General features: G+C 45.3%; 1 protein-coding gene across 1 annotated transcript; it reads right to left on the bottom strand.

Moving 5' to 3' along the window:
* Positions 1–585: 585 nt before the first annotated feature.
* Positions 586–11835, bottom strand: LOC311373155 (ankyrin repeat and fibronectin type-III domain-containing protein 1-like; the record flags this gene model as incomplete). Its single annotated transcript, XM_084489990.1, has 6 exons — positions 586–751; positions 1672–1838; positions 9705–9920; positions 10403–10516; positions 11168–11300; positions 11736–11835. Coding segments are annotated over 6 exons (896 nt in total), but the record flags the coding sequence as incomplete, so codon positions are not given.
* Between the last annotated feature and the right edge of the window lie 944 nt (positions 11836–12779).

Here is a 12779-nt window from a genome sequence, read left to right as displayed (position 1 = left end):
CTGGTCACGCAGGTCCGACCTGCTTTATACTGTTGAAGAGCTAACAGGATGCTCTGCCAAGCAGCCATGTTCGTTAGGTAGCTGGTAACTGGCCCTGAGCAGATATACACCTCCAGACACTAGGACTCAGACCCGTAGTCCCCGCACCACATCGCTAACTCAGAGCACTGAATATTATATATATTAATCTGTTATTTATGTTATAACATTCGATATGTTCTAACTTTAAAAAGCGACATTCAAACGGTGTAAGCTGAAACGTAGGATTGATTTGAGTACACCACCGCAGCAGCGCTATGCTGCTCAACATTTGTCTCTCTCTGTTGGTGTCTCTCTCTGAGAGGGGACCAAGGGGACACGTCCTCCTCCAATGCTTTGGCAAAATACACATCGACGTGATAGAAAATATATTTTTGTAAGCAAAAAAAAGATTTTGAAATGAGCCCATGGAGCCAGGGCCCCCTCGGGCACTAACCCATTGGTTCAAACCCACAACCTTTGGGCTGGGCATGGGAGCCCACCCCTTGCCTCTACACTTTTCTGTACTGGGATGTTTTGAGGAACGGTTGCTAGGTGTGCTGGTTGCTAGGCGGGGCAGACCTGGTTGCCGGGCATGTTGATGTGTGCCAGCAGGTCCTTGGCAGCGCTACGGAGCTCCTGCAGGAGGCGGTGAGGAGCGCTCTGAGAGTCCGCGTCCATCTCCAGAGACTCCTCCAGAGAGCTGAGGGCACGCAGCCACTGCCACTCCTCTCTGCAACACACACGCACACACGCACGCACACACACACACACACATACAAGCACACACACACACACACATACAAGCACACACATACGCATACGCACGCACGCACACACGCACACACATACAAGCACACACACACACACACACACACACGCACGCACACACGCACACACACACACACACACACACGCACACACATACAAGCACACACATACGCATACGCACGCACGCATACACACACCCACAAACACGCACACACGTACACACACAAACATGCACACACATGCAGGAAAGCACACACACACACATGGATACACACAAACAGGCACACGCATACACACACACACACACACACACACACACACAAACATGCAGATTAGAATCAATCACAACAGCCAAATAGTTGAATATTTTAAATAACTTCCAGTGTGTGTCTCTGTTCTTGGATTTGAGGAACATCATCAGTTTTGGGTGAGTGATCCAGTCTATTAATTATCCATTGTCAAATTGTCAAAGAGTTCAGATGCACCTTTTTAATTGTTTTATTAGAGTCGACAAAAATGTTTGCGTCATTCCCATTCATGGAATAAACCAGCCCTAATATTGACCCAGTGCTTAATTATTTACATTAAGCTAAATATTGCTAAATATTTAGTGTGTGGTGATGATGATCTCACAATGAAGCCAGTGTAAAATGAGTCTTATGTGATAGTTTCCACAAATGCTCACATATTGAAAGCCAGTTATATATTTTAAACTTTGTGCGATAAGCTGCGGACGTTTCCTTGGGCCAGATTCACACTACAACATTCTGGGCAACATTCTGGACTGCCCGCGTGAGCCTCTCCAGGGAAGGGCTAATACATCGCCACTGTTTGGTCAATGTATCTGAATGTTGATAATGTCTTGTGTGTAGTTGTGGCCACCTGGACACATTGGCGTTGTCCCTGATCTTGGTGTGACAGAGCACGTTGGGGAGCTTCTGGGGCACCAGAGCTCTGATCTGGTCCATGGAGGTGCAGAGTTTCAGGTAGCCCAGGTACAGCCCTGGAGACAGCTGCTTCCTGCTGCGCCGGTGGTACGCCAGCTTCTCCTGCACAGAAGACACAACGCCATGGTCTGAACAAGGTAGGACTCCGTAGACTCCTCCAGCTCTGAGCGCTATCTGGTTCTCTGTGCCCCCCACCGGTTACAGTCCGAAGTAGAGTAAAGTGGCGGTAACTTTACGGTGCAAACATCTTTCCCATGTCTATTACTACATGACTCACTAGGCTAGCAAGCTGAGATAACAAACACGTGATGCAAACGGCATCGAAAATCTGTGTGGAACTTCAAACTATTCATAAAAACAATGTGAATCACATGTCTTGTCCAAATTATTAAATAGCTAAATGTTTTAGATACTATATTGAACTAGAATATTTATTTATATTTCAAAACGTATATCTTACAAACGTATTTATTTATTTACTATGCATAAACACAACTTTTTAAACAGGGTTACACGAGATTTGGCAGTTCTCAAATGAGTGGTTGGTGCAATCGTTTTGCCCAAAGGCATTTTGGCAGAGCAGACAAATACCTGGACTCCCCGTGGGAGTTGCTAATGATGATGAAAATGGCGTCCTCTAGTAGTTACAATAATAACAATGATAATAGTCAGTGACCACTGCTCCTTTCCCCTCCACTCCCCGGGCTGTGCAGGCATCCCGCGCCCCCCCGGGCCCCCGGGCCCCTCACTCCCATGCGTTGGGGCGCTGCCATTGCAGCGGAGAGCCGCTCATGCCTGTGGCGTGGCCAACGGTACAAGTCAACAGAGCAGAATGTATTTCATCATATAATTTGTTCATCTCGGCCCGCAAAACCAATATTTCCATAAACGGCGGTTGGGTGGGAGGGAGGCCCCCTCTATTGTTTTGGAACCACAAGACCAAAGCGACTTAGCCTGGAGACACAACAGCTCGGAGAGAGCGGGGCCCTTCTCTCCGGGGCCCCGGGTCTCCGCAGAGTGGGTTGATTTGCGGGCAGGCCTTTCAGACAGAGGGCTTACAGCGTGACTGCTGGGCTTGTCGGGGCCCAGCAGCGCCAAGCCAAACAGCACGTTAGATTAGCATGGAGAGCAGCGATTAGGAGGGGCGGCCGGGGGCTGCTGCGCTAAGCTGCTCTAGCGCTGCTCCAGAACTCACAGACCCTGGAGCAGAGCATATTAGACTGCGTTACATACATTTAGCATCAGCGTTAGATCAGACAATATTGAATTGCAATGCATTACATTATAGATTCAATTAGAGTCAACTTTAAAGTCGTTGCACACAAGCACAACATTATATTATGCTAAATTAAATTACAATCGATTGGATTTGTTTAGATTAGATTATAAAAAAATAACATTTGATCAAATAATCTTGGATTCAATTATATAGAAGTAGTTATTCTGTTGGCATGGAAACCGCCTCTGCTTCCCCGGATACAGCGTCCCCTATGCTGCGGCTAGCAAGTGTAGGGCCAAATCGTAAGCAAATTTTTGTTTAGAGTGCTTGCGCTTTGGCCATTTGCGTTTGTGTGTATGCGTTTGAATAAAGTTGTTCTTAAAGGAACAACGTCTCTATTATGTGTTTCAATATAGGTGTTCTTAAAGGAACAGTGGCTATAGTATGCGTTTGAATAAAGGTGTTCTTAAAGGAACAGCGGCTATAGTATGCGTTTGAATAAAGGTGTTCTTAAAGGAACAGCGGCTATAGTATGCGTTTGAATAAAGTTGTTCTTAAAGGAACAACGTCTCTATTATGTGTTTCAATATAGGTGTTCTTAAAGGAACAGTGGCTATAGTATGCGTTTGAATAAAGGTGTTCTTAAAGGAACAGCGGCTATAGTATGCGTTTGAATAAAGGTGTTCTTAAAGGAACAGCGGCTATAGTATGCGTTTGAATAAAGGTGTTCTTAAAGGAACAGCGGCTATAGTATGCGTTTGAATAAAGGTGTTCTTAAAGGAACAGTTTACTGCTCGTACAAAGTGCTGTGCTTAAATAAACCACCTCATGCTGCCAAGTATCTGGAATAAAGATTGGAAAAGTCAGCATGAGAACAGAACTCCTCAGGTCCCGCCCCCCCCCCCACTCCCCACACACGGGGGGGTTATCTGAAGGGACCGCAAACAAATGAGCTCGGGTCCGACGCTGGCCAGAAACGAACGGAGATGGGGATATGAGAGGTAATGATGAGGACTGGATCCTGGAACGCTTGTATCGTAATACGTTATTGATAGTTATTTAAGTATCTGGCACCTTTTGGGTTTTACCCTATTGATTGTTGTAATGCACGTGATTGGTTTGTGTGTACAGGTAGTTGGGTTACCTATTGTGTGTGTATTGCTGCTAAACGTTTCGTTCTTTTGTGTGTATAGGCACTTTACTGTTCCATTTCTAGTGTATTGGCAGGCTCACAGGGCCGATGGGAGGCTGGTGGGGACTCACAGGGCCTATGGGAGGCTGGTGGGGACTCACAGGGCCTATAGGAGGCTGGTGGGGACTCACAGGGCCTATAGGAGGCTGGTGGGGACTCACAGGGCCTATGGGAGGCTGGTGGGGACTCACAGGGCCTATAGGAGGCTGGTGGGGACTCACAGGGCCTATGGGAGGCTGGTGGGGACTCACAGGGCCTATAGGAGGCTGGTGGGGACTCACAGGGCCTAGGGGAGGCTGGTGGGGACTCACAGGGCCTATGGGAGGCTGGTGGGGACTCACAGGGCCTATGGGAGGCTGGTGGGGACTCACAGGGCCTATAGGAGGCTGGTGGGGACTCACAGGGCCTATAGGAGGCTGGTGGGGACTCACAGGGCCTATGGGAGGCTGGTGGGGACTCACAGGGCCTATAGGAGGCTGGTGGGGACTCACAGGGCCTATGGGAGGCTGGTGGGGACTCACAGGGCCTATAGGAGGCTGGTGGGGACTCACAGGGCCTATGGGAGGCTGGTGGGGACTCACAGGGCCTATAGGAGGCTGGTGGGGACTCACAGGGCCTATAGGAGGCTGGTGGGGACTCACAGGGCCTATGGGAGGCTGGTGGGGACTCACAGGGCCTATGGGAGGCTGGTGGGGACTCACAGGGCCTATAGAGCTTGTAAGTCCGTGGAGAGTTTCAGTTATGCCGATGGGGAGATTGTCGGTCTTGTCCACTCCAGCCGCAGGGAGCGTGACGTCACATACCAACCTGGTCTCACAGGAGTCCGTGAATTGACCACGGACGCTTAACGCAAAATCCGCGGTGGCCTCACGGAATCACTGATATTTCCGTGATATGCCCACGGAATTTGCTCCAATGCAGGTTAATGACACTCTATAAATATTCCGTGGCACACACAGAGATCCCCGTCTCAACGACTGAGTCAACCTGGTCTCACAGGGATCTGTGAAATGACCATATATATATATATATGAATGAAATTCATATTGGGTATGGCACTATATCCCTATTCTCGCCCATCCATCTTGAATTGAATAGACCATTTTCGTTGCTTCGAGGAGGTCTGGTGGTCTCTGTATATAATAAATTAATTAAAAATATGTGTATATATATATATATATATATATATATATATATACATACATACATACATACATATTTATATTTATTTATTTATTTATTTATTATATACAGAGACCACCAGACCTCCTGAAGCAACGAAAGTGGTCTATTCAAGTAGTAAAGTAGTAAAACTGCTTGTGTAACGGATGCCAACTAGCCTGGGCTAGCTGGCGTTAGTACGTTTGTAAATCCTCACACCCCTAGCCTTAAGAACGCTTCTAGCCGCTGAGGTAGAAGCCTGGGCTTTTAGCTCAGTGGTTAGAGCGTTCCACTCCCATGCCGGTAGTGTCGTAGTTCGAGAGGTGGCGGGTTCGAGATCCGAGAGCGGTCGAACTGCTCTCTGCTAAACTTGGTCCACAGCGAAAACGCATTACAATAACGGCTCTAAACATGTGACACACCTACGTTTTTTGGCCCATTCTTTTCAATGGGCCTGCGTCCACGTCACGTGACTGTCATGGTTGCTATGGTGCTCCAAACCACGTTGACGACGTTAAGTGCGGCAACTGAGCTGCCATCAATTGTGTTGTTTTTGTCGTAAACTAGGTTCTGCTGGCTAGGAAATAGACAGCTATTCAAAGGTGTCCTTCAAAAGGCACCTTGGAAAATCTTTCTATTTTTCTTAGTTTAGACTTAACTAATTAATAAATTACTTTTGTATTGAACTTGACTCGTTTTTTTTTTTAAATCGCTGTCTGGTTGCTAGTTACGTCACTCTGAGAGATGCGCATGGACATATTTTGTAGTGACACAGCCTATAACCTATTTGTGAAAGCAAAACACCAAGCTCATTGATTTAATGAGGCAGGGTTATTTGAAACAATTAATTAAGTTCTCATGTGTGAGAGGTCATTCCTCCTTCTGAGTGTGCTTCCTATTTATGTCTAGTGTACCCCTACTGTCCACAAGCATCCCCCCCTCCCCATATGGATATGGAGAATTGTTGCCATGTCCCAGTGGTGGCGGTGTCATTTCTATGAAAGAGGGCATTCAAATATATAAATATATTATATATCAATGATCAATTAGGAGGCCGAAGCCCCAAAGGAAGTGATGCAATAGGTGACTGAGGCGAGGACATTAACAAGTAAGCTATAGACCTAGGATCTCTTTTATAGCAAAGAGGGTCTCAAAGGATGCATACGATTATCAACTTGGGGGCTCCAGCCCTACAGGAAAGGCTCACACAGCATAATCAAATTCTCCATTGAAACGCATTGGCAACAAGCCGTTGGTAGAAATTAATCTAAATTAGCGGACAAGAGATAGAATCTTGCTTGTGGACAGTAGGGGTACACTAGACATCAATAGGAAGCTTACAATAGATAGATAGATAGATAGATAGATAGTCCTTTATTAATCCCCCTTAGGAGAAATTCACAAGTGACCAGCAGTACAGTGGGAAAAGAGAGTGCGAAACAAGAGGAAATATACAAATAAATGTACCAATTTGAAATAAAATATAATAAAAAACTATTTGAATAAGATAAACATACTATATACATGTAACTGTCTTTTTAGGTGACTTGTGCATTAAAAAATAAATATGACTATAAGTATGAATGTGCCAATGTGCAGGGTTCCTGAGGTAATGAAAAATTAAATAAATAACAAGGTTTAAACAACAATCAGTCAATGCGCTCCTGAGTCTCTCAGAGTGACGTAACTAGCCACCAGACAGTAATTAAAAAAAAAATGAGTCACGTTGATTACAAAAGTAACTTATTAAAGGGATAGTTCACCGATACAGTATCGGCGTTCTATCATAAAATCGCTATTATAATATTTTTTAAAAGTGTGTTTCTTCCCTCAGCCTAACCCAGTCCTCCAGTCGCCCAGCTGTCCTGATTACATATCTCCTGAGATGACGTCAAACGACACGTTTGACGTCATCTCAGGAGACATTTGCTTGCCTGCTAGAAGGGCCGAGGACCACAAACCACTAGTTCCACAAATTTGTAAACCCACCAATAAGGAATGGGGGGGGGGGGGGGCGGGAGCTTGCATACGAGATGTAAACACAATGTCCGCCATGTTTCTTCACCGCTTAGCTAGAGAACTAGGCAGACACAAACCTTCGACCATGGCAGAAGCAAATTTGCAATGGGAAATTGAAAATATATTGTTGGATTCTGACATTCAGGGCTGTTTGTACGAGCCACAATACAGCCAGGAAGAACAGAGACAAATGGAGGAGGCTGCTGCTAGGGCTGAGGACGAGGAGCCGGAGCGCGTCGGAGTGAACTGGACACTAACACAGAGTCCCTGTGCTGCAGCAGAATTTCAGCGATGCCAATTTCTTCTAGAAGAAATGGCTGAATCTGGCGAGGACGGGGCCATGTGTGTAACCTCTCACCCAGGCTTTACGCCTCCTCTGAACAGTTGGTATCCGAAAGTAGCCAATCTTATTGGCAGAGCATAGGCTACGTTACGTGAGCTTGACGTCCGTGTAATGCTGGATAGGCTACTCAAGGCATAATTTATCTTGATTTGCTAATGTTGTTCTCTTTCTTTCTTAGACAGACAGTATCGGCTTACAGCTTACTGGCATTTCCTGGAGTGGATACTGCAAGGCGAGAGACTTGGGAGAGGCAATCGCCTTGTTTTGCCAGCCTGTGTTGTCCAGGCCATCCAAGCTCATTATGCAGCACCAGATGGGAAGAACCGTGGCTACCAGGAGACAGTGACTATTTTGACTTTAGCAAACACACCCTACGCGTTTTATTTTTGTAAATAGTTCATATTTTTTTATGTATAAAACTTCAAAATCATTTTGGTTGTTGTGATTTGTTTACTAACCCAAGTGCTGTTATACTAAATTAGGCCTACTGTATAAGATAAACACTTATTTCAACTGGGGAGAAAAGGTTGAGTACAAATACTTGATATGCTGAGATACTGTAATTAGAAAATGTTTTTATGCTGTACAGTAATATACAAATGATACCTAAAGTACTTGTAATCTATTCTTGCTACATTCATACATGATGGCTGTATGCTGAACCTACTTTGCATCTTCGTGATTTATACCACATAAATTGTAGTTTTAAAAAAACATGGAAAAAAGGTAATCTGACCCTTGTAATTAAAGAACTAGTTCTTTAATTAAAGAATCCTTGTAATTAAAGAACTAGTTCTTTAATTACAAGTCTAAAGTGTGGAAAATACAATGATATGGTGGGGCGGTCGATGGCAACCACCATAGCATCCATGACAGTCACGTGACGTGACGCAGGCCCATTGAAAATAATGGGCCAAAAAACGTTGGCATGTCACATGTTTAGAGCCGTTATTGTAATGCGTTTTCACTGTGGACCAAGCAGTTTTACTACAATCTGGTGTGAGACTGGGTTTAAGGGACGTGGTTAGTTTCAGTTTTTGAGGGGGTCTGCTGAAAGAATTTGATAAATCTGATTGTTGTTTTGACAAATCCTGCGCAGCCCGCCCCCCCTTCTGAAGTCGAAAATAATCTCCCGATTGAAATGCATTGGTTTAATATTGAATTAATTAAATATTAAAATAAATATTATATATAAATAAATGTACAATTATTTAGTTATAATATTATAAGTAGACCATGTAGCTATTATCGTTATAACAAGATCTGTATCTGACCATTGACAATCCACTTCCACCAATCCAATCAACGACTGATGATCCTAACCCGGTGTAGTGCCATATGTCAATATGAATTTCATTCATATATATATATATATATATATATATATGGTAATTTCACAGATCCCTGTGAGACCAGGTTGACTCAGTCGTTGAGACGGGGATCTGTGTGTGTGCCACGGAATATGAGTGTCATTAACCTGCATTGGAGCAAATTCCGCGGGCATATCACGGAAATATCAGTGATTCCGTGAGGCCACCACAGATTTTGAGTTAAGCGTCCGTGGTCAATTCACGGACTCCTGTGAGACCAGGTTGCACATACATGTATTCTTTCTCATTGTGTGTTCTCTACAGCCTTCAACTGAACAATTGCGCAGTAAACGGTCAAACTCTTGACATGAAAAATTATAGTTTAAAACCACAAACGACGATATGTGTAATCCGGGGCATGTAAAGGCTGGGATCTGAAAATAATTACGTTCTCTCCATTGAAACCCATTCATATTTTACAATCTCATAGGTTCCATGGAGACCACCGGAAGGGGCGGGACTAATGAGCTCTATAGGAGGCTGGTGGGGACTGACAGTGGGCAGGGCCTATGGGAGGCCGGTGGGGACTCACAGGGCCTATGGGAGGTGGTGGGGACTGACAGTAGGCAGGGCCTATGGGAGGTGGTGGGGACTCACAGGGCCGATGGGAGGCTGGTGGGGACTGACAGTGGGCAGGGCCTATGGGAGGCCGGTGGGGACTCACGTGCAGCGTGATGAGCAGCGTGTCCAGGGCGGTGGGCTCGTCGGGACAGGAGATGGACTTGCGCTGCAGCTGCAGCTTGCAGAGCGGGGTCCAGTGTACGCCGTCGAGGGCGGGGCCGGCGCTCATGTCCCGCAGTAGCACCAGCAGCGCGTTGCCCTGCTTGTCTTTGATGGGCTCGAAGTACGCCTGGCCCAGGTCCTGAACTCCCAGCATGCCCTGGGAGAAGAGCTTGTGGTTGGTGCAGTGCTTCTTGACTCCCCCATAATGGCTTTATCCCTGCTTGCTTTTTCTTGAATTACAGCGAGTGATACGTTCCATTTTTTATTATTTATTGTCAAACTAAAATATAAAATACACAAACAACAGATCTCGAGATCTCTAGAACTTTATCTCACCTTAAGGGGTGTTTCCTATTGGTGAACAGGTTCAACGTTTTCTATTGGTGGAGACAGTCGTAGCAACATGCTTTCTATTACTGGTGTTGATTGTTAAGCGCTTATTGGTGGAGAGTAACTTGGTGAGTGTGTCAGATGTATACTAACAGTGGAGAGGTTTCTATTGGACGGTAGGATAATGGGTTCTTCATGGATGTTTCCTATTGGTTAAAAATATTCTTGGCAAAAGTTTTCTACTGTTGGAGGCTCGTCTCGCCAAGACGGTTTCTATTGGTGGAGAGCAGAGGGTTTCTATTGGTTCACCTGTAGAAGAGACACGGCCTGTAGCATCTTCACCCTGGTCTGTAGGGTGCAGGACGTCTGAGACGGACTGAGACACTGCTGGAGCCACAGGATGTCCTCCCAGAGATAGGAAACCTGAGCAGATTACACACGCTGTCACATACACATTTCTCTATAGGTATGTTGATCCCTGTCAGTCATATACAGTCCCTGAATGACTGGGTTGCTCCTGATCTGGGATCAAACTAGAGGACAGAGCACTGTGTCCACATAGGGGCCACATATAAACAGTTACACTGACAATGTCATCTGGTAAACCACTGCTCTTCAACAGCCACCCTGACTACACTGACCAAAAATATGCAGAAGGAATTATGTTTAGCAGAATAACAAATACAATATAAATACGCAAAATACAAAAAATGAGGAAAAATAACAATATTTTACATATTATGCGCTGGGCCACACAGCCACACACACACACACACACACACACACACTTGCACACACACACACACACACACACACACACACACACACACACGCACACACACACACGCACACACGCACACACGCACACACACACACTCAAACACATACACAAGAACACAATCCTCTATATATTATTGGAGGCTGTTCATCATGTGATATGACGTACCATAAAAGAGGTTCAATACAGCCATCTGGGTACTTCTGGACCAACATTTATAGATGTTATTATTCTTAGTATAATGGGGAAAATCACTAAAGAGTCTGCCCATCTGTCTGTCTGTGTGTCTGTCTGACCTTGGTGAACCACAGGAAGTCCTGCATGAGGGAGGAAGAGTAGGCATCCTCCACCTCTACCACGGGGATCTGGTCGTCGGGGGTAACCAACACATTGTCGTCCCGGTAGAAGATAGTCGTCAGGTAGAGTCCCCTGCAGCGCAACACACACAGGTGTACTGTAGCAGTGTTCTCACAGGTGTACTGTAGCCGTGTTCTTACAAGTGTACTGTACAGGTGTACTGTAGCAGTGTTCTTACAAGTGTAGTGTAGCAGTGTTGTCTCTAGGTGTACCCTATACTGTACCCGACAGGTATATTCTACAGGTGTACTCTACAGGTATATTCTACTGGTGCACTCTACTGGTGTACTCTGCAGGTATATTCTACAGGTTTACTCTACAGGTAAGTTCTACAGGTGTACTCTTCAGCTATATTCTATCCATTGGACGGACTGTGAACAATGGATTCATGACATTCTTTGTATGACGATTTGAATGATCCACAAACCACGTCGAGCCCTTCAGCCCTTCCAGTTGCAACACAGAATATGTAGAGTGCATTGGCGGAGCGGGTAGATGGCTGCTCACCTCTTGAGGCTCCGGACGAACTTGGTGGCGGGCTGGAAGAGGTGCCGCAGACTTTTGGAGACCGAGTGCTTCCTGCCGTGTGGCGGTGCTTTGCACTGTTCTGATTGGACGGCAGGAAAGGAGACAGGAGCACAGTGTCACCTCGTCTACTGACATTGAGTCACTGACAGATGCTGCTTTAATCCAAAGATCCAGTTGTTTTATGACCCGACTGCCCCGTTACAGCACTGCAGATTCTTCCTCTTCTTTTTGTGTTTGTGTTTAGCGATCCGGAGCGTATGGAAGCAGCTTCAGGACAATCAAGTGAAAATGCAATGTTGAAAATGAAAATGCAATAGCACTATTGGTTTTTATTTCTCATAATGTGAACGCATTATTTGAGTCCTGTATAAAATCAAAATGCAATTATCCAATTCGCATTTGCATTTTCAAAACATGCACATTTTAAAGTGGACAGTATTCAAATGCAAATTAGTGGGCGTGGCCAACTCCACCCGTTGGATAGCAGGTATGTCTCAGTTGGCGTAAATGTTGCACATGGGAATACAGTGGAGGCCTGACATGTGCTCTAGAAGTATACATCTGATCATTACTACTATTATTACACACAAGTGAGAACCTAGACGCTGGCTACAGTCACAACGTACAAATGCAAAGGTGACGAGGATATGAGCTTAACCCTGTTTGGCTAGCAGTGACCATTGTTCATGTTCAGCTTATTATCCAATGGGTGGAGTCCCGCCCACTCATTACGTTTGAATATTGTCCACTCTAAAGCAGGGCAGGGTTTAAAAATACAAATGGTAATTGGAGGATTGCATTTCCATTTTTATTTAGGACTCAAATAATGTGTTCATATTATGACAACTAAAAAGCATTAGAGCTGTTGCATTTTCATTTGATTTGAAGGATCAATCCTGCGTACATCAGCTGCCACTCCTCTGATAATAACTATAGCAGTCACGTTGTTTTTAAAGTAAATAACCAGAAATGACCAGAGGCAAGGCCACCGTCGCCCATGGCAACAGTCAGTCTCCCACCGCA

This window comes from Micromesistius poutassou (assembly GCF_964030765.1).
Source record: "Micromesistius poutassou genome assembly, contig: SCAFFOLD_5779, whole genome shotgun sequence".
NCBI lineage: Eukaryota > Metazoa > Chordata > Actinopteri > Gadiformes > Gadidae > Micromesistius > Micromesistius poutassou.
This window is presented reverse-complemented; position numbering and strand designations above follow the sequence as displayed.